Below are 26,462 nucleotides of genomic sequence, written 5' to 3'. Positions count from 1 at the left end.
AATACTGAATATGGATTTAAGCAAAAAATTGTGAAATAAGTATTGGGCAGATGGACATTGGAGTGAAGAAGCATGGTTATATTATGGGATGGGAACTAAGTTATAAAGCTAACTCTTCATTTTCCACAGTAGGAAGTCCATAGAAAATGTATAAAATTGAAAAATCAAGAAACAGCCCTATAATCATCTTTGTATAATGTGGAGAAACAGCTCAGTGTTGACGGTGGAATATGGAATAGGATAAAAGTGGAGAGGCATGAGACAGGGAAATTGCTGGTTTCTCGATAAACTTTGTAGTACTGTTTGGCTTTTAAAAAACTATGTACATGTTTTCTTCTTTAAATTTTTATTTAATTTTTCATTATAGGGTATATCCTTAAAATAGTTCCGGAACAAAAAATTAAGATATTTTAAAATCAATTTTTGTATATAATGTTTAGTGTTTGGGCTGGAAGGAATGTTGGCCTTTAGGGAAAAAATTAATAATGGCTGTATGATGTTTTATACATAATATAACCAAGAATATTTTTCTTTGACTGTTCTTAAATTATATGGTAGGATTGTCTCATCTATGCTCAGATTTTAATTAATGCCAGCACCATAGATGCCTCTCAAATGTTTATCTGCAGCCTAGACCTCTCCTCTGAGCTCCAGGTCCATATATCCCAACTCCCTCTGTGATATCACTGTTTTGAGGTTTTAAAGGTACCCTCGACTCAGTGTGTTCAAAACTAAACTTAGAATCTACCCCTTTGTTTTCTTGGACCTTTTCTGTTGTTCCCTAGTTTATAGATGGGACCACCATCTGAGCAAATAAGAAAGCAACCTTTATACCTCCTTCTTTACCCCAGTATCTAATCCATCTCAAAGTTCTATTAAATTTTACTTCCTAAATATCCCTGAAGATTTTCCTTCTACTCACTGTCCATTGCTATCTCTGCAGTTACAAGCTATTAACTATTTCATGGTTACACTACAGCATTTTTCTAACTGGTCTTCTCATATATTCTTTTGCCCCTTTTCTCTGTACTATAGCCATTCTTCATACATACAGGTTTTCTTGATCATGTCACCTTTCCTGCCTCTGAGCTTAAATCTATCAGTGGCTTCCCATTACCCTGAAGCTAAAACCTCCAAATTTTAATGGCCCAAAAGGCACTTCACGATGTGGCCCCTACCTTTTTCTTGCTGCTGCTCTTTATAGTTTTTCCTCATGTACTCCTTTCCAGTCTGTTTTTGAATGATGTGAAACGGATGAAAAAGACTGCTGTGTCAGCAACAAGGTAGACTGAGATAGCAGGCAGCAGATCTGGTAGCAGGAGGCAGACAGAATATAAAATAGTGGACACGTTAAAATAGTTACCTAAATTATGAGCTTGTTTTGATGTGCCTTTAATCCAGGAATGTCTGTGACCTGGAGAGCAAGGGTATAGACTCTAATACTTGTATCTCCAACATGGTATCTGCTGCATACTAGGCACTCCTTAAATTTGTGGGTTGTGGATGGTGATGATAGTCTAATTTTAAATATCCAGTTACCTCATAAATGCTCAAATTTTGATCAGACCTATAAGTTCTGTTGCTTTTCTTTATTGTTGTTTTTTAATCTGAAGACTGTGGTCTCTTCTTGTGAGTACAGTTAAACCATTATTCGTGTTATACTCTTACAGTCCTGGAAGAATTCACCATGGTAAACAATAGTGAAAATGAAGACTTGATAATTATCATAACGTGAAGTCTGAGTGAGCCATTAACTGATACTTAGTACTCTGCACTGTCATAATATTGAGAGGTCAGAAATAAATTGCTTACATACTCTAAGAAAGGAAAGAATATGGCACATTTTGTAAATCTTTCCAGTATATTTATGGTTGGGTTTTGTAGTACTGTGTATACTCTGCTACTGTTTAGAATCCTTAAGAAATTATTCCTCCTAGATCATTTGAGCTGGTGGCAGGTTAGGTGCCAAAATTTTGCACCTACTGTTAGAAGCATACCTATAAAGTATGACTTCTTTATTTTCTCAGAAGAGCAGTCATCTTGCATCTTAACCATAGAAAATATATTTTTGTTTATTATTAGAAATAATTTTCCAGAGTAAGTTGTAAGGTATTTCTTGGTTTTCCTTTCGTAATTAAATAAATACCTGTTTGTTTCAGTAATGTGTTTAGTTGTAAAACTTATTCATTCACCCACAAAGGCTATATTTAAAAATAGTTATCTTGCCTTGTCCTTAAAGTTTACTTTTGCTGGATGCAGGATGTGGGTTGATTGTTTATTTTCCCTTTCAGCACTTAAATTTTGTCATTTCGGTATCTTCTGGACTCCACTGTTTTTGATAAGAAGTCGGCATTCATTTGAATTGTTGTTTCCCTGTATTTCGTTTCTTCGGCTCCTTTCAAGATTTTTTTTTTTCTTTGGTTTTCAGCACTTCGACTGTTAGGCCTCTCTGTGGTTTTCTTTGGCTTTTCCTGTTGAGGGTTTGCTGATCTTCTTGATCAAGATCTTTTTGTTTGTTTGTTGTTTTTAAAACAGGCTCTGGCCAGTTTTATTATAGAAAAATTTTGCATGATTTACTTTTCACTAATCTGTTTTGGCATGCTTCTAATGATATCAGAATCACCTGGATCATTGATAGCCATTGTGCATATTCTTTGGTATTTCCCACATGCTGTGCCCAATTCAACATTATTGCCACTGTAGATGGATACCAGTTTTGGCCAACATGGCATAATACTCTGTTTCAGATTTCCTCAATCTGAGCAGTTGTAGGTGAGGATGACAGGTTTCACTTTGCCTTGTCTTATTTTCAGAGCCTGCATGTACCCCAGCATGTACTTTCCACTTTTCATAAGGAGTTGGAATCTTGAGTTGATCTAGAGTCTAGAGTTGATTGACTTAGGCAACTTTTTTGTCTTCTTTGTGACCACCACCTTCCTGCCTTAGGTGCAGGATGGCGCCCAACCAAGAGCAACCTCCAAGATGGCCGGGGAGCCAGTCAAGACCTTCTGGATGTGTAAATTTATATCATTTACTAACTTGGGGAAATTTTTAGCCACTGTTTCATTAAATACTTTTTTCTACCCCATTCTCCCTCCCCTTTTCTTCTGGATTTCCACTTACAGGTATATTATATTAGAGTTATTGATTCTTTCTCACAGGTCCCTGAGGGTCTGTTCATCTCCCTACCTCAACCATTTTTTTTTTCCTCCACTCTTCAGGTTAGAATGATTTCTGTTGCTTTGTCTTCACGTTCACTGACTCTTTCTTCTGTCATTTCTGATCTGTGGTTAAATCTAGCCAGTGAATTTTTTTATTTCAGACATTTTTCACTTCTTGAATTTGCATTTTTTTAATAGTTTCTTTCTTTTTTTTTTTTGGCTGAGAAATCCAAGTATATTTGCCTTTACATTCTTGAACATAGTTAAAATAGCTGCTATAAAATCCTTATGTGCTAATTCTAGCATCTGGGTCATCTTGGGCTTGGTCTCCCTTAGTTGCCTTTCTCTTGAGAATGGGTCAGTTTTTCCTGTTTCTTATGTGTAGTAATTTTAGTTTATAACTTGGACATTATGAATGACACATTGTAGAGACTCTGGAGTCTATTATGTTCCTCTAGTATTGATGTTTGGGTATTGATGTTTGGTTGGTGGTTTGCTTCCTTACTTGTTTGTTTCAGTAGGCAGTTAACTTGGCTCAACTCAAACTTCAAACTGAAATGTCAGTTCTGTTATTTTAGCCTTAGCCTGGCTGTTTGGAATCTCTCGCATATGTGTAGTTTGGGGATCAGAGATACGTGCAGAATTTATACACAGAATTTGGTGTTTCTCTCCTTTCTATGATTTACTGGCTAGATTTTCAGCTGTTGTGGTCATGCCACAACATGACCTATCCTTTGGTTCATTAAGTGAGTAAGACTATGGATTTACTTGTTTGGGTTTTAGCTGAGCAAACCAACTGAGGCCTGCTCTCTGGCTAAAAGCCATTTAAAAAATGGAAAATCACCCTGTGCTGTCCACTTCTTCTACGTACTGACTTCCTTCACCTCCCCACCCCCAGCACCACCACTCCCCCTTTGCTGTTTCTGCCTTCAATCTCTTTATGCGTTGTCTAGTTATAGAAGTTGCTCATGAGAGAATTCGTCCAGTAGGAGCTACTTAGGCATTACAGGAAGTGGAATCCCTAAAATACAGTTGTACGTTTGAACAATTTTCTTGTTTGTGTACTTGATAGTCTTTATTAGAAAGCAAGCAAGTGTGATAAGAGTTTTTCAAAGAACTTTAGAAATTTCTGTATATGTTTTAACAATAGAATAAGTTGAAATTTATTTACATGATTCATCTACTTTTAAATAAGAAAGGTTGTCCTGAATTAGACTGAGAATTTATTTATTTGCCTCTCCCTCAAATTATGTATATAAATTTCCAATCTAGGTTATTTGAAATGCATGTTAGAAGCAAAAAATATGAAGAAACCATACAGTAAAACCTTTATTTCATCCAACAAATGTTACATCTTTGACTTAGATCCTGGGGATACAGCAGTGAACTTCAAAGTTCGTAATCCTGTGGAGCTAACGCTTTAGGGATAGGCAGGTGGGTAGGTAGGTATGTCAGATATTGATAAATGCTATGAAGTAAAAGCAAGGTATGAGGATGTGATAGGGAGGGAAGGGAAACAAGTGTGGCATTATTTTAGATAGATTGGTCAAGGAAGCAGTCTCTGAGGAAGTGACATTTGATCAGATATGTTAATGAAGTAAGAGAGAAAGCCATGCAAGTATCTGAGTGAAAAGTGTTCCAGGCAGAAGGAGCAAGGAGTCTAAAAGTCCTAAGGGAGGAATGAGATTGGCTTCTCTTTGGAAAGTAACCAGTATGAGGGAACTTAGTTTGGAACTGAGGGAATAAAGATGGTGGTAGGAGACAAAGCCCCAGGGGTGGTAGTTAGCCAGGGGCCTTGTTTAGGATTTTGTGCTGGGGAAATGATTGTTCTGATTTACTTTTCACAAAGATCACTCTGTTCAATAGAGTGGGAGGTGGGGGTAGAGCAAAGAGTTAAGGCAGGGAGGAGACCAGTTAGGAGACCTTCGCAGTAGTAGTCTAGGTGAACTATGATGGCAGCTTGGACAAGAGCGGTAATAGAGGTGGGGAGAAGTGGTCAGATTCAGAATATTCTTTTGCAGATAACAACCAACCAAACTTTATAATGGATTAGATATGGCATGTGAGAAGGAACAACTGAATGATTGGTGGTACCATATACGGAGATGAAAGAGACTGGGAAAGGTTTGGTTTGGATGGGGGAAAATTGAGAGTTCAATTATGGACATAGTAAGTTTGAAGTGAATTTTAGATATCCAAAAGGATATGTGAGGCAGGCAGCTGGTTATATTAGTCTGGAACTCAAGGGAGAGAGAGCTCCCTTGGTGTTGGACATACAGATTCGCAAAGCCTCTCTTTAAAGTAGTGTGTTTGGATGAGATTACCTTGAAGAGGAATGTAGGTGTAATTGAAAAGAAACCCTAGATCTGAACTCCATAACTCACCAACATTTAGATGTTCCGAAAGGGAAGAGGATCTGACAAAGGAAACTGAGAAGGAGCTGCTAGTGGGTAGGAGGAAATCCAGAAGAGTATAAATCTCAGAGGCCAAGTGAAGAAATTGTTTAAAGAATGAGGGAGTGGTTGACTACAGAGAGGTCTGGTGAGATGAGGCCTGAGGAGTGACTGTTAAGTTTGACAACCTGAAGATCCAGGACAGCTTTGATAAGTGTAGTTTCAGTGGAGAAAAACTATGAAAACCTGACTGGGGTGGATTTAAAAGTGATAAGAGGAAGGAAATGAAGACAAAGTATAAACCACCCTTTCAAGGAGTTTAGCCCAAAAGAGGGAATGGGCAGATAAATGAGCTGATAGCTGGAGTGAAGTCAAGGAGGCTTTCTCAAGATGAGCAGTACTGTAGCCTGTTTATCGCCCTTTATTGTTATGTTTAAATATCTTTACTAATTTCCAGTACTTTTCTTTTCTCCTGCAACCCTTTTCTAGAAACACTACATTGAGTGCTAAAAATTGTGTGTATGTGTGTGTGTGTGTGTGTGTGTGTTTTAGAAATAGATTTGAGAAATGTGTAATGCAGATAACTTGGTTTGGCAGTGCTTTTACCTATGAGATGTAACTAAGCTAAAGTCACACAGACAAAAGAATTAAGGAAGAATTAACCAAATGATAATAAAAAGCTTGAGAGTCTTTACCAAACATGATATCTCAATGAGCTTTTATTGTGTTGAGGATTCGGGAGGCCTGTCATAACTAAATTTACTCAAAAGTGTTTTAATATCTACTGTTATGCTGAAAACTGTCTACAAAGCACTAGGTGTGTAATAATGGACAAAAGAGACGTAATTCCTATATTCATAGAGTTTACAGACTTGTATTTAAGCTTATGGAAAAGAGAAATGCTACAGATAAGAAATTTGTTTTAAAGAGATTGTCGTATTGTCAAATTTATACTAAAATGAAATGTATTTTAATTATTATGCAAATGGAATGATTTTAAATATTTTAATATGTTATTTAGGTTTAATATACTTTATACTATTTATATCCCAAAGAGGCTTTCAAGATTAAGCACGGTTTACATTAGGAATATTAGGAATATAAATAAGTTAGGTAATTCTCAACTTGGGCCATACGTTAGAATCACTCGGGGAGCTTTTAAATATCCACACGCTCATGCTGCTCCCAGCCAATTAAATCAGAACCTCTGGGGTTGGGGCCCAAGCATTAGCATTTTTAAAATACTGATTTTATAGAAACAGAGGGAATAAAATGCTGCTAAGGCCCTGAGAATGAATTGATTACACATTTAAAGATTAAGTATATCTGAAAATTAAGGCAAAATATCAAATGTTTTGATTCACAGATCAGGTTTAGACAAAGCAGGCAAAGCTATTTGTAGGACCAAGCTTTTTCAGGATCCAAACTTTAAAAATTTTAAGTAGAATAAACAAGATTACTTACCTTAGACTGTCCTCTGATCATTAAGAAAAAAATCAGTAAAGTTACTCAGTTTTCCATTTTAAAACAACCTTGACAGTTTCTTATTTGAATGCCTTTTGGCACAGCCATTATAAAGCATACAAATACATAGGAATTAGAACATTTTAGAGTTTGCCACCAGTAGTTATAAACTGACAAGACAGTATAACTATATGGGAAGCATTATAGGACTAAATAATATTTTTATAGTTTATATTAAATGTTAGGTACTAAAGCACATACCCTTTTGTATTGAAATTTTAAATCCACAACAATATTCATTCTATAACAGTTCTCATTAAAGTTTTTTTTCTTTCTTTCACAGAAAATGCTTGGACAGAAGAGATGAGTACTGTTTCCACTAAGGCCTAGAATTGCCTACTGTACAAATAGTCCTGATCAGGCAATATACGAATGGCCCAAGGAAGCCACCAAATTGATTTTCAGGTTTTACATGACCTGCGACAAAAATTCCCTGAAGTACCTGAAGTTGTTGTATCCAGGTGCATGTTACAGGTCAGTGTTCAATGATTTCTGAATTTATTAATACAAACTTGGTATTTTTTTAAACACTGAAAGAAAACTCTTTTATCTTCTTTGGCATTAGTGTACTATGATGGAGAGATGAGCTTTAGTGTCTGATAGTCATGTGGCCTTTAGCAAGTTGTTAGGCTCTCTGTACCCCATCTGTCATATGGATCATACCTACCTTGTAAAGTAGATGTGAGGATTAAATGAGATCTCAATATAAAGCATTGATACATGGTCCACACTTACTATGAGCTTGCTTCACTCCCCCCTTTCCCCATTTTGCCAGAACTTTTAAAAATTCCAGGTCTTCATATGAAAGTGAGAAAATCATTAAATAAGGAATCAGGAAACTTGAGATCTAATCCTAAATGGGCACCCTAAACATATTTGACAAGTAATATGCCTTCTTTTGTACTTTAGTTTTCTTATTTGTAAAATGAGGAAATTTGACTAGACAATGCCTGAAGTCCCAATTCTAAAGAAGAAAAATGTTTATTTTTAAGTTTTCCAATTAATACCACTATCTAATAAATTTTTACATTTTTCTTAGTACGTACAATTTTAGAAATCCGTAATTCTAAATAGTTAGTGATAGTGTACCTTCTCATTTGATTAAACTGGAAACCTTTCTATCAAGAACTATTTTTCAGCTTGTTAAAATGGAGATATAAAAAAGTGATTTGGTTTCAGACATATTTATTCTTGATGAATGATTTTTAAAGTTTGAAATTATATGAAACTTTAAAGGCTCAATATCTGTACTTGATATCAAGTGACTACATTTTGTTCACACCCTATCATCTTTTTATCTGTACATTTAATTGGTCTACCCACCTTTAGTCTAACCCAGCTTTGGTCGCTCCTATCTATCCTCCTCACTTCTGCTAGAAATGTCTTTTTAAATGCAGGTTTTATCATATTTACCTGTTTAAAAACCTCATGGTTGTTCCCCATACCCTTCAGAGTAAAGTTTATATATCTTGACTAGGACATACTAGGTCTGTGATCTAAAATCGTGCCTTCTTCTGCAGCATGATCTCTTACCCAGTCCCTCCTCCCTCACACCCTATGCTATAATCATCCTCAACTGATTGGAATTCTCCAAACACGTCTGGCTCTTTCTGTGGTATATTGTTTAAGAGCATATGTTTTGAGTTAATAATACTGTATTGTATATTTGAAATTTGCTAAGAGAACAGATCTTAAGTATGCTTACCACCAAAAAAGAAAGAAAGAAGCCAGGGTGGGAGAGTTGGGGGATGGATGGAGGAAGGAAGGAATGAAGAGTTGACTATGTGAAGTGGTGGATGTGTTAATTGTAGTAACCATTGCACAATGTATATGTATATTAAATCATCACATTGTATACCTTTAAAAAACATCATGTACAACCAAAATATATACAATTTTTATTTATCAATCATACCTCAGTTAAAGCTAGGGGGAAATAAATTTAAAAATTTAAATAATAACAAATAGTCTATATTTTCCTGATAGAGACTTGAGTTCAAGATTTGACAGTTATTAGCAGCAATTGAATTAACCTCTCTGACCCCCATTTTCCTCAGGGGTACAATGGGAATAAAGAAAGTTCACAGAGAGTTAAATGTGATAATGCAGGAAAGCAACTAAGGATACCTGATTCATAATGAGTGCTCAATAAATGTTAGCAACCAATACGAATAACAGTAATAATAGTGGAAGGCCCATAATGAATATTTGGTGAATGAATCAATAGTCCATATTTGTTGATATCGGATGTGCAGCGAAATGAAAGAGGAAAAAAGGGTAATAAAAATGGAGTCAGAAGCTAAAGAAAGTATGGAAAGAAGCAGAGATAGGGGAAGGTATCTTCCCCTAGAACTCAGGTACCTCTTCCTAATTTTTCAAATAGCATTTTCTGATAAGACTATACTGAGAATGTTCAGTGAATCATTGAAAACTACAAAAATATTATATATAGGTTCTTCAATAAGACTGTATAAGATTTGCTACTGGAAGAACTGTCCAGAACATGGAGGGGGTGGGGAGGGAGGGAGGAGAGAGAAACTCTTACAGTATGATCTTCAGGATATATTAAGTTAAAAAAAAAATGTAGAGCAGTATATATAGATGTATGTAAATACATCTATAAATAAATATTCACATGTATGTACGTCTGCCCCTGTTTGCATGAGGAAATACTGGAAGGATTAAAAACAAAGTTAATAAAAGATGGTTACCCATGGTGGGCAAGGAGGAACAGGCCAGATGGGAGTGAGACTTCTCAGCGTGTATCTTTTAATATTGTTTTGATCTTTGTAAATGAATTACCTAGTTTTTTAAAAAATAAAATAAGTAAACATGTTTTCAACTTTACCAAAAAATAGAAAATAGATGATTTAGAATTTCTTTTGGGCCCCCAGTAGTATCAACTTTCACTGTGTTAATCTGGTTTTACAAACACAAACCTCCGTATGGCATGCTTCCCAACACCCAACTCGCTTTAAATTGAGTTGCTAATCATTCGAATAATGTCCCTTTTAGCTGATATAACACAAATGTGACAAGCAAGGAATGGGGAGGGCTCCTCTGGGGATACAACTAAGGTGTAAGTTTTCCCAAATTTAGAGTTACTTTTAAACTGTAACGGCAAATAAGCTACCTCTAAATGTAGTATAAACACCTCTTATTTGGTGACAGCCTTTCTTTTGAGAGCCACTCTCCCTTTCTCAGTTGGGTAGGCTGTCTTTTCTCTGGAGGGATCCTCCCTATAAGATACTGGTTCAGAACTTTTCTAGATAAAAAAAAAAAGTATATAGAATATTGAAAATTAGTAGCTAAAGAATCATGTCACACTACCACTTTGTATACATGTTCTTAGGAGGAGAACAGAAATATCTATCCTCTGTTCTCTTCCTGACTTTGTTTACTGTTCAGCCCCCTCTTTTTGGAACTACTCACATCATTTCCTTGTGCTGTGGATTCTCTAAGATAGCTATGTTATCAGTGGATGTAATTCATATCTTTAAAATTTGGTAATTAAATCATAACTTAGAATAGTGTAAAAATATTGCATAGTTGACACTTTAATTTTTTTAACTGAAATTTTCACTAGTTTTTAATTCTTTTAATATGACGATTAAATCTGTAAGTTTAAAATTGCTATTTCTTGGTCTTCCCTGGTGGCGCAGTGGTTGAGAGTCCGCCTGCCGATGCAGGGGACACGGGTTCGTGCCCCAGTCCGGGAAGATCCTGCATGCCACGGAGCGGCTGGGCCCGTGAGCCATGGCCGCTGAGCCTGCGCATCCGGAGCCTGTGCTCCGCAACGGGAGAGGCCACAACAGTGAGAGGCCCGCGTACCGCAAAAATAAATAAATAAATAAATAAAAATTGCTATTTCTTTTCAAAGTAATATGTTGTGTTACTTACCATATCCTTAATTGAAGCCTTCTCAGGTGCTCTCCACCCATAATCCTTATTCATATTTCTATTAAAACACCTACCATTGTACATTATATTTATTTGCATACACATTAATCTCCTCCACTGGACTGTGAGATCCTTAAGAGCAGCGATTATATTCCTTTCTACATCCTACTGGGATGCTCAGTAAATATCGGTTGAAAGAGTGAATGAATCAGAGTTTGAGAAGGATGATTATAGTGTATACTTTGATATTATCTGTAATGTCTCTGTGCAAGAAGCTTGGAGAAAAATGAAAGATGAACTGAAAATAATGATTCAGACTCTTTTGTGGTTTTGAAAAGAATGCACATTTGTATATATATAAAAAAGCAGTGATTTTTCAACCTTTTAAAAACTCATCCCATCTCTTTTGATACACTTAAAGGGAGTCCTATACAGTTTCCCACTAAAAGTAGCCAGGGCTTCTTTGAGAAACAGCTGGTCCCAGGTCTGGGATAAGATGTGTACAAGATGATCTTAGACATCTTGTCATATTAGAAAGCAAGGAAGCTATGAAAGACTAATGGGCTCGTGTCATATGTACACAGGAGCCAACTTGGAGTCATTCCCACTAGGCTGAAGATAGGATATAATGACCACAATCAGTTGACACATATCAAAATGTTAAAGATACAGGAGTTTATAATGATACTGAAAATAAGTGTCACCTTTGGAAGTTGCTAGGGCACCAATTCATTATTCTAAAAGCCAGTAAAGAGAACTTATTTATCCTGCCTCTTCTGTGCAAAGAGTAAGTAAATAGTTAAAGAGATCAAGTTCTATGAGGAAGAATTGCAGCTAATACATGAGAAAGGAATCTTATATTTGGAATATCACCAAGAGCACCATTTTGCAACCCCTAATGAGATAAAGTTTCTAAACAGTGATTATCATTGGCTGATAAAAATCATTAGCTGGCGCTTCCCTGGTGGCGCAGTAGTTGAGAGTCCGCCTGCTGATGCAGGGGACATGGGTTCGTGCCCCGGTCCGGGAGGATTCCACATGCCGCGGAGCGGCTGGGCCTGTGAGCCATGGCCGCTGAGCCTGTGCGTCCGGAGCCTGTGCTCCACAACGAGAGAGGACACAACAGTGAGAGGCCCGCATACCACACACACACACACACACACACACACACACAAAAATCATTAGCTGGATCAAGCTGTGACAACATCAGAACCTACCAATCAGCCTTAAGATCACAAAAAGACAGGCAGATATATTATTGTGCCTCCTGTGTGATACACTATGAAATAAAGCCCATACAGGGTCTTGCTAACAATTTGTACATGAACCTGCGCATACCTCTAGTTGTACCTTCTAGTTCACAGTGAAATACAGAAAATATTGATACCACAGGGTGCAATCAGCTAATCCAGATGGGAAATCTGCTGGACAAATGATCATTTTTCAAAAAACAAATGGCTTAGAAAATTTGAGAAAGAGCGGAGGATTAATTATTATTATAAGAAATCTAAGAGGCATATCAACCAAATGAAATATGTGGACCTTGCTTAGATCCTGATTTAAACTAACTAAAAAGATACTTATGAGACAATCAAGGGGCTTTAACACTATTTGGATATTATGCGATCTTAAGTGTTGATTATTTTAGGGTATGATAATGGCACTGTGGTTATGTTTTAAGATACATACTGAAATATTTACAGATGGAAATTAAATAATGTCAGGCTTGATCTAGCTTGATGAAGGGAGCAGCTGGGGCTTACACATTTGATGAAGAAAGATTTGCCATATATTGATATTTTAAAAGATGCATGATGCATATAGGAGAGTTTGTCATATTTACTATTTTCATATGTGTTTAAAATTTTCCAAAATAAAATGTTTAATAAAAGGTACGTTTCCTTTTATCCTATTGTAGCCTTGTAAAATCCCTGTAAGTTCTTTTATGTTTTGCTGATAAGAAACTAATGTCTGTAGAGAGTAAAAAACCTAAGGGCACGTGAGTTATGGCATAGCTGGGACTAGGACATATTAAATAATGAGAGATTATAAAGAATTGAAAGGATTTTTGAGAGCTCAAGAGAATTAGAGAAGAAGACTTTTTAAATGGGAGTATCAGCTTTTAAAAAGGAAGTGTGGGATTGGATTTAGTAGGGAATATACATTTTAATTTGGGAATGTCGGCAAAGGAGATGAGAAGAAGAGGTCTTTGTGAGCTTTGACTTAGGAGGGAGAAGAATTTACTAAGAATAGCAATAAACTAAAAAAAAAAAAAAGAATAGCAATAAACTTAGCTTGAAGCAAAAAGCATCAGTTAGGTTTGGCAAAAGATAAGGTCTAACTATGATAAGGAGTAATCAATTGATAAAGATTGTGATGAATTTTTAAATTTTCTTTGAAAAACTAGTATATATCAATTCAGAGTTATGTGTAGGATAAAAGGATTTTTATAGCATGAGAGATTTGAAGTGTTCGTTTGGGGAAGAAAAAAAGTCAAACGTTGCTCACTAATCTTTTCTTTCGTATTATCTGGTCAAACTGTGGACTACCATTTCTTAACAAGACTTCGAGATGCCTTTTAGTTCCATTTTCTCTAATAAGATTTTATCTCATGTCAAACCACCTGTAGACATTTTAACTTGGCTATATTCATCCTCTTTATGTCTAAAACTGTCCCCTTTCTGTCAGGCTCTTTGTCTTCCAGCTGTCTTTGAATTCTCTTTCTCCCTTATAGCCAAATTGTGTTGACTGTTTATTTGTAGTCTTTCATAATTTGTTTCCACCATCAGTCATTATTTCATATCTTCTAACCGATCTTCTTGGCAAAAAGTTTTCCTTTCCTCTTCATCTTAAGTATCAGTGGAGTTCTTTATCTTCCGCAAACACCCTTTGTGTCTTCACTTCTCTGTTAATGAATGTTCAGTGGCTCTCCCCATTGCCTGTATTAAAGCCCAAACTCTAGTATAACTCATTTTTAACAAGCCCCAATTATTTAACCCCAATCTGCTTTTCTAACAATTTGTTCCACAAAATTTCCAATACAAACCTTTAACTCCAGCCAGATCTGCTCCAGTCACCTTGTTTAGAACATACTCTTCCTTACTATCACATTTATGTCTGTCTTTAGGCATGCCATTCCCTTCACCAGGAATGCCTTTTTTCCTATCCAAGTCCTACATATACTGTGAAACCCATGAGATTATACCTCCCTCATTAACACAGTCCTTTCTGCAGTAGCCTACGGTATTAACTCTCTGTTGAACTTCAATACCACTTATTATTTGACATATATTCATGTTTTAATAATGTTACCTTTTCATAAATCCATGGTTTGTCTCCCTAATTGAGTTGCAAGCTCTTCTAGGGAAAAGTCTGGTTTTATACATCATTTGAGTCTTCCACAGTCTCAAACAGAATGACGTACATATCGTAGGTGTTCAGTAAATATTTTTATGGATAATTTATAAGTAGTTTCTTTTGAGAATTCTTTAGAAACAGTCTAATTGTTTTTTTGTTTTGTTTTGTTTTTCATTTCTCTGGAGTAGAATTATATGATGCTATCTAAAGGCAAAGATGTGATCTCAGTTACTCTGGAGGCTACCTTGATCTTACATATGTATATGTATGTGGCTTGTTTGTTTTTAACACAAGAGGAAGCACATAAGGAATTGTAATGCCTTTGTTATGAATCTTAGAACTTTTTAATTTAAATACCACAAATAATAGTTTTTAAAAGGTCATTGGTTTAAAAGAATTACATAGCACATGAATATGCAAAATATTAATTATACAATATTATATGCTTAAGTTGAATGCTTATATTTTGTTCAAAATTCAAACTGCATTTTTAATTAAGTTGTAATTTTACTATATTTGCATGAATCCATTTTACTATAAAATAACTCCTAAAACAGAATACTGACTTTGTTCACTTTTAGCTATTGCTAGTTAGAGAACTTTTCCATTACATTAGTAGTGAGGATTTTTAATTCAACTATTTGCATAAATACTAGTTCTTCTCAAGTAAAAGAGCTCAAGTGTATCTGTTATAATTGTATTAAATAATCTCTTGTTAATCGTGTAATATTTAAGTAGTGATGAGAGTATATGCATTGGCTTCTGGTTGTTAACACAAGCTGTTTTTATTTCGTCTTATAGAATAATAATAACCTGGATGCCTGCTGTGCAGTTCTCTCTCAGGAGAGTACAAGGTATCTTTACGGTGAAGGAGACTTGAATTTTTCGGATGATTCTGGAATTTCTGGTCTACGCAATCACATGACTTCTCTCAACTTGGACTTGCAGTCACAGAATGTTTACCACCATGGAAGAGAAGGAAATAGAATGAATGGAAGTAGGACTCTAACGCACAGCATTAGTGATGGACAACTTCAAGGTGGTCAGTCCAATAATGAACTATTTCAGCAGGAGCCACAGACAGCACCAGCTCAAGTTCCTCAAGGCTTTAATGTTTTTGGAATGTCCAGTACATCTGGTGCTTCAAATTCAGCACCACATCTTGGATTTCACTTAGGCAGCAAAGGAACATCTAACCTTTCTCAACAAACTCCAAGATTTAATCCCATTATGGTAACTTTAGCCCCAAATATCCAGACTGGTCGTAATACTCCTACATCTTTGCACATACATGGTGTACCTCCACCTGTACTTAACAGTCCACAGGGAAATTCTATCTATATTAGGCCCTACATTACAACTCCTAGTGGTACAACTCGACAGACACAACAGCATTCTGGCTGGGTATCTCAGTTTAATCCCATGAACCCTCAACAAGTTTATCAACCTTCACAACCTGGTCCCTGGACTACATATCCTGCATCTAATCCTCTGCCACATACCTCAGCCCAGCAGCCAAATCAGCAAGGCCACCAGACCTCTCACGTCTACATGCCCATCAGTTCACCTACTACTCCACAGCCACCAACAATTCATTCGTCTGGTAGCTCACAGTCTTCTGCCCATAGCCAATATAACATTCAGAATATTTCAACAGGACCTCGGAAAAACCAGATTGAAATCAAACTTGAACCCCCGCAAAGAAGCAGTTCTTCGAAACTGCGTTCTTCTGGACCTCGAACCTCCAGCAGTTCCTCTTCGGTTAACAGCCAGACCTTAAACAGAAATCAACCCACTGTTTACATAGCTGCCAGTCCCCCAAATACCGATGAGGTGATGTCCCGTAGTCAACCTAAGGTCTATATTTCAGCTAATGCCACCACAGGAGATGAGCAGGTCATGCGGAATCAGCCCACTCTCTTCATATCCACAAACTCTGGAGCATCTGCTGCCTCCAGGAACATGTCCGGGCAAGTGAGCATGGGGCCTGCCTTTATTCATCACCACCCTCCCAAAAGTCGAGCAATAGGCAATAACTCTGCAACTTCTCCTCGAGTGGTGGTCACTCAACCCAATACAAAATATACTTTCAAAATTACCGTTTCTCCCAATAAACCCCCTGCAGTTTCACCAGGGGTGGTGTCCCCTACCTTTGAACTTACAAATCTGCTGAACCATCCTGATCATTATGTAGAAACAGAGAATATTCAGCACCTCACGGACCCTGCTTTAGCACATGTGGATAGAATAAGTGAAGCACGGAAGTTGAGTATGGGATCTGATGATGCTGCCTACACACAAGGTAATAATAATATTGGCAATGGGATCATTTTCCATTCTGGGCTTAATTGGTGTACATTTGATTTCACTGCAGAAGTGGATATCACCATTATTTTATCTTTTAAATGTTGCCTGAAATAATACTATCTTAAGAACCTTTGAGAGTGTTCATATAAATTTTGAATATCAGTTTTATCTTATAACTTGAAGCTTGAATGGTAGCCTTATCAGATCTTCAGAATAATCAACTCTTGATTTGTCTGTTTTCTTAACGTTCATAAAACTTTCTTTTCAGTAACTCTGTCACCTGTAGTGATGCAGATTTTCCCCTTAAATTTTCTTCAAATAAAAATTCATAAAAACATTTTAATAAGAGATTAGTGAACTAATATAGTAAATCTGCCTTCTTTGACCAGAAGAATTCTCTGTTCTTCATTTTTCTAATACAACATTACTTGTCTTATTTTATAACAAAATTTAAATTGCTGTGAATTCTTGAATAACTCAAAGAGAAATTTGAATCCTGTTCCTGGTACTTATTTCTTTCAGTCTCCCTTAAACATCAGTTAGTGCAACCTTTCTCTTTGTTCGGAATTGTGAATGAAAACATTAGTTTTAAATCTATCTCACTTGATTGTCCTTTTCTGGAACAGGCTAGTTAATATTGGTGTAATACTAAATTATATCTATATTAATTCAATTAGAGATAATTTCTATCATATCACATTTTATCTGACCCCTTAAGTTATTTAATCTTCCGTAGGAAACTGTTAAATTCATTCAGATAAAAAAGGAGAGGATGTTTGTCTTGACTATTGACTCAGGTTTTGTAAATTAGCTGGAGTCCTTTAGAGTAAGGATGTATCTCAGTCATCCTTATATCGCCAATGAATTGTTCCAAGTATTATAGATTGGAAAATACTGTATCACCCCCATGCAGCATGTAGCCTCCTACTACTATTAGTACCACTTGTCGTTTTTAGAATTTCTAAAAGTAGTGATTTTACTGCTGAGTTTCTTAGAGGAGCCTGATTGTTTTGGTTTATTTTATGTTTTAAACAATTATATTCTAGTGATTCACAACCCAAGCTAGGCTGTGGTGCTTTCAAATTCTGTAATCACCTACGAAGCTTTCAAAACATAAAAATGCCCAGATTCAGTCCACACTTGCTCAATTAGAGCTTCTTAATGGTGAAGCCTGGGTGCACGTGTGCATGGGTGCCCATGTGTGTTTTAAAGCTCCATGGGTGATTCTGATTTCACTAGAAATTGTGCTGAGACTTTATTTTCCATATATCTGTGACTAAACTGGAACCATTTTTGTTTAGTTTTGGCAGTAAATTATTTTTAATATAACAGTATTTTTTTCCACTGATACTTAATTCCTGTTCTTCCCTCAAAGTCCTTTCTTCTCCTCTCCTTCCAACAAAATAGTAGATTTGCTGTGTTTGGATAGTTACTGATTCTTAAATGGAGAGTAATTTTTTTCTTCCAGTTTTATTGATATACAATTGACATATAGCGTTGTATAAGCTTAAGGTGTACAACATAATAATTTGATTTACATATGTACATCATGAAATGATTACCACAGTAGGTTTACTGAACATCCATCATCTCATATAGATACAATATTAAAGAAGTAGATTTTTAAAATGTTTTCCTTCTGACTGAGAACTCTTAGGATTTATTCTCTTTTTTAAAATTTTTTTTTTAATATTTATTTTTTTGGCTGCATCGTGTCTTAGTTGCGGCACGCGAGATCTTTCTTTGTGGCGCCTGGGCTCTTTGTTGCAGCGTGCAGGCTTCTCTCTAGTTGTGGCCGGCAGGCTCCATACCACACAGGCTTAGTAGTTATAGCAGGTGAGCTCAGTAGTTGTGGTGCGCAGGCTCCAGAGCGCATGGGCTCTGTAGTTAAGGCACGTGGGCTTAGTGGCCCCGCGGCATGTGGGATCCTAGTTCCCCGATCAGGGATCGAACCCACATCCCCTGCATTGTAAGGCGGATTCTTAACCACTGGAACACCAGGGAAGTCCCTCTTAGGATTTGTTCCTAACAGCTTTCATTTACAACGTACAACAGTGTTAATTATCTTTACTGTGTTGTGCATTACATTCCTAGTATTTATTTATCTTATAACTAGAAGTTTGTACCTTTTGACTGCTTTCATCTAATTCCGCCCCCCCCCCACCTCTGATAGCCACAAATCTGATGTCTCTTTGTTTGTTTTTGAAGTATAATTGACCTACAACACTGTATTAGTTCCTGGTACACATCATAGTGACTCAATATTTCTGTACATTTCAAAGTGATCACGATGATTAGTTGTCATCTGTCACCATACAAAAATATTACATAATTATTGACTATATTCCCCATGCTGTACATTTTATGCTTGTGACTCAGAATTTCATAACCAAAAGTTTATACCTCTTAATCTCCCTCACCTGTGTCTCTCCTCCTCCCACCACCACCCCCAGAGAGTAATTTATTTTATGAAGATAACTCGATAAGGGGAATTTTTGTTTAAAGTAGATGTGAGATATTTGTATACTAACTGGAGTGTGAAAATAAAGTATTGCTTAAATGTGCTAACTCCAACTTCTCTCCCATTCTCTCTCGACCCTTCTCTAGTCAGGATTTTTCCCACTGCAGTCAGCCACAACTGCTCCTGTCAAGGTCATCAGTGACAGCATCGTTACTAAACCCAGTGGTCTTTCAGCCCTTGTCTTCCTTGATCTGTATCAGTAGCCTTTGCGGCTGTCAAGCACCTTCTTCTCTGTGAAACATTTTGTTCATTTGACTTACTATAGGATAATACACTAGGATTCCACCTCTCCTTTTATTCTTTGGTGGTTCTCCCTCATCTCTCTGACCTTTCACTTCTTTGTTCTTCCACTTCTTTGTTCAAAGAAGTGAGATCAAAGCCTCAGAGTTCAATCCTTGGGCCTTCTCTCTTTTCTGTCCTTACCATTCCCTAGATGATCTCAGCCAGCCTCATAACTTTAAATATTATTCTATGCTAATAGCTCCCAAATTTGTAACTCTAACCTGGACTTATTTCCTGAATTTCAAGCAGTTTAATTAACTGCCTACTTAACATCTCCATTTGAATGTTTACTAGGCATCCCAAGTTTACTCTGTCTGAAACAGCTTCTGACATTGCCCCGAACTTACTCTTCCTATCTCCATTAATGGCAGCTTAATCAGGCCAGAAACTTCAGAAATACCACTGACTCCTTCCTTCTTTCATATTTCACATCTAATTTGACGATAAATCCTGTCAACTCTAACCTTCAAAGTATATCAAGAATTCTTTTTTCTTACCACCCCCGTTCATTGTCACCACTCTGGCCTGAGCTACTGTCATCTCTTATGAATTATTGCAGTAGCCTACCTGCTTTCACCCTTGCCTACTTACGGTCTTGTTTTAACTCAGCATCCACTGGGATACAGTTTTAAAACATAAGTCAGATCATATGACTCCTCTGCACATGATCACTACCTATTTCATTCAGCCATCCACTGCCTCTCCCCCATCTCTTTTCCTTTTAGTTACCACCTCACTCACTCTGTTCCAGCCCTGGTGGCCTTCATGCTACTATTCTTTAAACATAGAAGGCATACCTTAGAGCCTTTGAACTTGCTATTCCCTCTGTCTGAAATTCTCTTCTCCCTGACTCCACAGTTAACTCCCTCACTCCCTTCAAGTCTTTACTCAGAAGTCTACCTTTTCAATGAGACTATCCCTGATCTCCCTATCTGAATCCACCCCCCAGCATTTCCTGTCTCTCCATCATTGCTTATATTTGCTCAACGGGGAAATGAATAATCTAATATTAAGATATATAACAGCTAATACCTGCTGAAAGCTTATAATGTGCTAGGCATTGTTCTGAAAGCCCATTTATTTCTCACAACCAACTATAAAATAGGCACTAGTAGTATTCCTGTTTTCAGCTTAAAATACTTAGGAACAGATAGGTTAAATACCTAGCCAAAGGACAAGTAGCAGCGTCAGGACTCTCACGTAGGCAGTTAACAGAGCCCATGGCACTGTCTTTCCAGATTTTCAAAATAAACCCTCTGGAAAGATGCTTCAGGTTTATCTTGTACCTTCATATAACCCCTGGTGCACCACTGTAGGGGCTGTGTATGCCTCAGTTTGAGAAGCATGGAACTAGAAGATCACTCAATAAAAATAAATAAAAACAGGCAGCTATCACAAAAGAAATCACAATATAGATAATATATAGCTATAATTTGAAATAACTTGAAACAATAAAGTAATAACCTTGGTAGATGTAGGAAGCACCTTTTTATTTTTTTCTTTTATTTTTGGCCGCACTGCGTGGCATGCGGGATCTTAGTTTCCCGACCAGGGATCGAACCCGTGCCCCCTGCCGTGGAAGCAGGGTCTTAACCACTGGACCACCAGGGAAGTCCCGGAAGACCTTATAAAGACACCTGAAGGTAAAAAAAGCTTTGCTAATGAATAAGGGATCTGTTTTGAGAGCTCAAAGGCTACAAAAAAAAAACAGGTTTCCCCAGAATGGGCCACTCAAATTATTTCTCTTTACTGAACAACCTCCAAACAGCTATAACAACCATGATCACTTTCTTTAAGCGTACCTACCTATGTAAGGAATTTCCTAACATTCGTATGGCTGTGTACCCTTGTGTTATCTGCATGTGCACACGGTACTGGGGTGGGTGCTGTTCTGCAACCTCTTATCTCATTTCCCTCTGTTTAACGTGGAACTGGTGTTGACCAAGATTTCTGTATCATCCAGTGCCAAAATCTTGATCTAGTGTTTCATTGACTTGGTTCTAGTCAAATCAAAGGACTGTTCTTTCCAGCAAAATGCATCTCTTGCGATGTTAACTTATACATGTGTAATGCTTTACAGTTTACACAGTACTAAATGAGGTGACCCAAATAATACTGATCTTTAAGTAAGGATCTTTTCTGAACGCTAATTTGTGTGGTGTGGGTAATAAAGAGAAAAGAAATATCCCTGCCTCCTGCAGTGAAATTGATCTTTCTAAAGCTCCTGAATCATACTGTTTCAGAGTAGAAGAGCAAGTTAAGCCAGGTACTAGAATCATGGGAAAATACTTTTCTCAAATTGAGGCGAGAACGTGCCTAAATAAATGTGGTAAACAAAACGCATTATTTTTCATTTATTTATCATTTAACATTTGAAATATAAATATACTACAATAAAAATTTCAAAAATGAGAATTTCTTTTTAAAGATCTATTGTTTCATACGCCCTCTGCTATAGAATGAAAAAAGAGGACAGTTAATGAAACTTCTTTCGGGACCCTGCTCATCTCAGCACCAAGTCTATCACCATCACCCCCTGTAAAGGAAGTAAATTATACTTTAGTCCTTAATCATTCACTGTCTTCTGAGACTTTCTGGTGTCCTCCCCGCATTCATAGAAGTTTGCTTTTTGTAACACTGGAAACTTCTATAGGTGTGGAGAACAAATGCTCCACTCATTCAAACCAGTTTTCATGGTAGGGGATTGGGGGCAGTGGCCTGTGGTCTGTGTTTTGTTACAGTTGCCAGAGGCTCTTACCAGACTAACATTGCTGCCAAAAATGATTTCATCTTCTCCATTATTGCTACAGAAAGCATCTATGGCATTGATCTAGCTAAAGTAATAAACATTTTTAATGATACTTTAATACTTTTTCTTCCAGTTATATTTATGGTCCCATTACATTGTCAAACAGCAACTATGACTTTAAACCTAAAATAGAAATACAAATAAGAAAATGTATGAGAGGAAATTAGCTTCTTGGACTTTCACATTCCTTGTCTTTTTTTTTTTTTTTTCTGTACGCGGGCCTGTCACTGTTGTGGCCTCTCCTGTTGCGGAGCACAGGCTCCGGTTACGAGCAGGCTCAGCGGCCATGGCTCACAGGACCAGCCTCTCCGCGGCATGTGGGATCTTCCCGGACTGGGGCACGAACCCGTGTCCCCTGCATCAGCAGACGGACTCTCAACCACTGCGCCACCAGGGAAGCCCCTCCTTGTCATTTTTTTCAGCAGTACTTCCCTCCAAATCACAACACCTTTCTATTTAATGAGATTTAATAAAAATGCTAATCATGACAAAACTTGAGGGGGCTAGATATTCTTTTCAAAAGGAACTAGAAATTAATTTAAATTTTAAAATTTGCACTTTGACTCTGATTCACCTGCTGATTGGAAATGCCTTTTTTCGAACGTTGACTCACTATGTTGACATTGAGGTCACATTAAATTAACTCAGTAGTTAAGCTTGACTTCAAACCACTTAAAGAATTTTTTTCCTTTCGAATCTGGCCTACTTCTCGTAGGTTCTTCCTGGTCTTAAGACTACCTACCTTTTTAATTTGGAATGAATCTCAAGGCTGGAAGAGACTTGTTTCATCTAGAACTCTGCAACAAACGTTATCCAGTCCACTTACCCATCCAGCAGTTGGTCCTGCAGGACCCCTGTCAAGCGTAAACCCATTGTGTACTGCGTGCTTTCTGAGGGAGAAATTGCCTCCTAAGGCAGCACATTCCATTTCTGAAGAGTTCTGCCTACTAGCAAGTTATTTCCTATGTTAAACTGAATTTTCTACAAGTATTAATGAAAATAACATATCCATATGGTAAAAGAAATTTAACCCAAAAAAGGGAAGATACAATAAAAATGTCTCCTTTTGACCCCTGACCTGTCCCTTCCCCCAGCCATCCCACTGTTCAATTATCAGAGGTAATCTCCATTAGCAGTTCTTGATCCTCCTTCCCTTTATAATTACTCTCTCTCTCTGTCTCACACACTTTTTTTTAATGGGAATGCAATATATGTATATGGGTATACATAAATACATATATGTGGCATTATATAATATGTACATACTCTACAGTATGTATAACATAAACATACTCTTTGGGGATATATTATATACTTTTTTTGTTTAACATCTTAAGATCATTTTATTTTAGCATGTACGAATATTTCATTCTTTTAATTTACTTTAAAAAAGTCTTAGTCATTATTTTAACATTTATTGAGATAAAGTTCATCAGTCATTTACAGTGTACAAGTCAGTGATTTTTAGTATAGTCACATGTGTGTAACCATCACCACAACCAATATTAGAACATTTTCATCACTTCAAAAAGAAGCTCCGTACCCTTTATCTGTCACCTCCTATCCCATCACCTCCACCCTCAGCCCTAAGTAGTCACTAATCTACCTTCTGTCGCCGTAGACTTACATATTCTGGACATTTCATATAAGAGGAACTACATAATATGCAGTCTTTTGTGACTAGCTTTTTTCACCTAGCATAATGTTTTAAAAGCTCATCCACCTTGTAACACGTGTTAGGACTTCATTCCTTTTTATGGCCCATTATGCCATTGTATAGATATACTGCATTTTGTTTATTCATTCATCAGTTCATGGACATTTAGGTGGTTTCCAGCTTTTGCCTATTGTGAATAATGCTGCTGTGAACATCTGTGTACAAGTTTTTGTGTGGACATATGTATACACATATGTGTAGGTATACACATAAGAGTAGAATTGTTGGGTCCTGTGGTAGCTCTGTGTTTAGCCATTTGAGGAATGAACTGTTTTCCACAGTGGCTGCACCATTTTGTATTCCCACCAACAATGTACAAGGGTTTTGATTTCTCCACATCCTTCACCACAGCTGCTTTTTTCTTTGATTCTTGCCATCCTAGTGGCTGTAAAGTGGTATCTCATTGTGGTTTTGATTTACATTTCTCTGATGGCTAATGATGTCAAGGATCATTTCATGTACTCACTGGCCATTTGTATATTTTCTTTGGAGAAATGCCTGTTTATTTCCTTTGCCTATTCTTTAATTGGGTTATTTGTTTTTATTAGTGAGTTGTATGAGTTCTCTGTATATTCTAGATATAAGTCCCTTATATGATTTGCAACTATTTTCTCCCATTCTGTGAGTTACCCTGTCACTTTGATAGTGTCCCTGAAGCACAAGTTGTTAATTTTGCTGAAGTCCAAGTTATCTTTTTCCTTTCATTATTTATATTTTTGCTGTCATATCTAAGAATCATTTGCCAAATCCAGGGTCATCAGGATTTACCCCTGTGTTTTCTCCTGAGAGTTTTATTGTTTTAGAGCTTAAATGTTGGTCTTTCATCTATTTTGAGTTAATTTCTGTGTAATGGTATGAGATAAGCGTCCAGTTTCATTCTTGTGCATGTGGCAGTCCAGATGTCCCATCACCATTTGGGCTGTTGTGTTATTGCTGCAAAGTTCTCTCCTGTACCACAGGTGGCCTTTTCTTTTTCTTTTCTATACTGGAGTAGAGTTGATTAACAATGTTGTGTTAGTTTCAGGTGCACAGCGAAGTGACTCAGCTATAGGTATAGCTATAGGTATAGGTATAGGTATACTAAGGTATCTACTCTTTTTCAAATTCTTTTCCTGTTTAGGTTGTTACAGAATATTGAACAGAGTTCCCTGTGCTATACAGTAGGTCCTTGTTGGTTCTCTATTTTAAATATAGCAGTCCAGCACCATTTGTTGAAAAGACTCTTCTTTTCCCATTGAATGGTCTTGGGACCTTTGTAGAAAATGAGTTGACCGTAAACACATGGGTTTATTTCTGGACTTTCAGGGTTTTTTTTTATTATCTGTATGTCTATCCTTATGCCATTACTACACTGATTATTGTTACTTTGTAGTAAGTTTTGAAATTGGGGCAGGTAAATTCTACTTTGTTCTGTTTTTAGATTGGCTCTTTGAGGTCTCCTGCTATTCCATATATAATTTAGAATCAGCTTGTCACCTTCTACAAAGAAGTCAGCTAGGATTCTATAGGGATTACACCAAAACATTTTTCTAAATATACTTGATTTTTTTTTTAAATGCAAACAGACCAAAAAGGGTTTATGATGGAAAGTTCCCCTCCCTGGAGACAACCAGTAGCTGGTCACAAACAGTTCATTTTGTGTTCTTCTAGAAATTGAAATTGTATATGAAGCATATGTATATTTATACCTTTTTTTATACAAATGAAGCATAGTATTTTACTCTCCGTCTTTATCAGTGTTTTTGTTTTTATCTCTTTGAGAGTATTCCATGTCAGGCATTGCAGATCTGCTTCTTTTAAAAATGACTGCATAGGGCTTCCCTAGTGGCGCAGTGGTTGAGAGTCCGCCTGCCGATGCAGGGGACACGGGTTCATGCCCCGGTCCGGGAAGATCCCACATGCCGCGGAGCGGCTGGGCCCGTGAGCCATGGCTGCTGAGCCTGTACGTCCAGAGCCTGTGCTCCGCCACGGGAGAGACCACAACAGTGAGGGGCCCGTGTACCGCAAAAAAAAAAGAAGAAGAAGAAGACTGCATAGCATTTTGTACCATGATCTCTAATCAGTCCTTTTTTGACAGATCTTAGGGTCTTGTTTTTACAAACTGCTGCAGTAAAAATTTTGTGCATACAAATTTTGCCTGCACCCAAGTATGTTAGCAGAAGAGATTCCCAGGAGTGGAAAACTGCTGTGTCAAAGGATATGTGCATTTTTAATCTTGATAGATGTATCATTTAGGCTTGGTTATGCTGCTGTAAGAAACTGTGTCTTTAAACAACAAAGGTTTATTTCTAGTTCACTTGCCAATTAGATTAGCTGGTGGGCACTTCTACATCATCCTCACTTAGGTACCCAGGTTAAGGGAAGCTCCATCTCTGTGCTTCCGTGATTGTTCAGGCAAGGCAAAGGACATACAGCAAATCAGCTCTGACTCCTTAAGCTTCTGCTCCGACACTTGTTACTCTTTAGAAAAAACAAGTCCACATAGCCACCC

At 37.1% G+C, this 26,462-nt stretch overlaps 1 protein-coding gene and 1 pseudogene across 4 annotated transcripts in view; one reads left to right on the top strand and one right to left on the bottom strand.

The window, feature by feature from the left end:
- TAB2 (TGF-beta activated kinase 1 (MAP3K7) binding protein 2) overlaps window positions 1-26,462 on the top strand; it is an 86,701-nt gene that overhangs the window by 40,812 nt on the left and 19,427 nt on the right. For 3 of the 4 annotated variants that reach the window (XM_067701806.1, XM_067701805.1, XM_067701808.1), the window contains 2 exons: window positions 7,362-7,552; window positions 15,137-16,637. In XM_067701806.1, coding sequence (XP_067557907.1) covers window positions 7,451-7,552; window positions 15,137-16,637 — 1,603 coding nt within the window. In that variant the 5' untranslated portion in view covers window positions 7,362-7,450. The remainder of the gene's footprint in view (window positions 1-7,361; window positions 7,553-15,136; window positions 16,638-26,462) is intronic. The other variant, XM_067701809.1, reaches the window with a different exon arrangement.
- LOC137205119 (large ribosomal subunit protein eL30 pseudogene) lies at window positions 2,507-3,875 on the bottom strand (annotated as a pseudogene).

Source organism: Pseudorca crassidens, chromosome 13, assembly GCF_039906515.1.
Source record: "Pseudorca crassidens isolate mPseCra1 chromosome 13, mPseCra1.hap1, whole genome shotgun sequence".
Lineage (NCBI taxonomy): Eukaryota > Metazoa > Chordata > Mammalia > Artiodactyla > Delphinidae > Pseudorca > Pseudorca crassidens.
The sequence above is the reverse complement of the archived record's forward strand: the minus strand, read 5'-3'. Positions and strand labels throughout refer to the sequence as shown.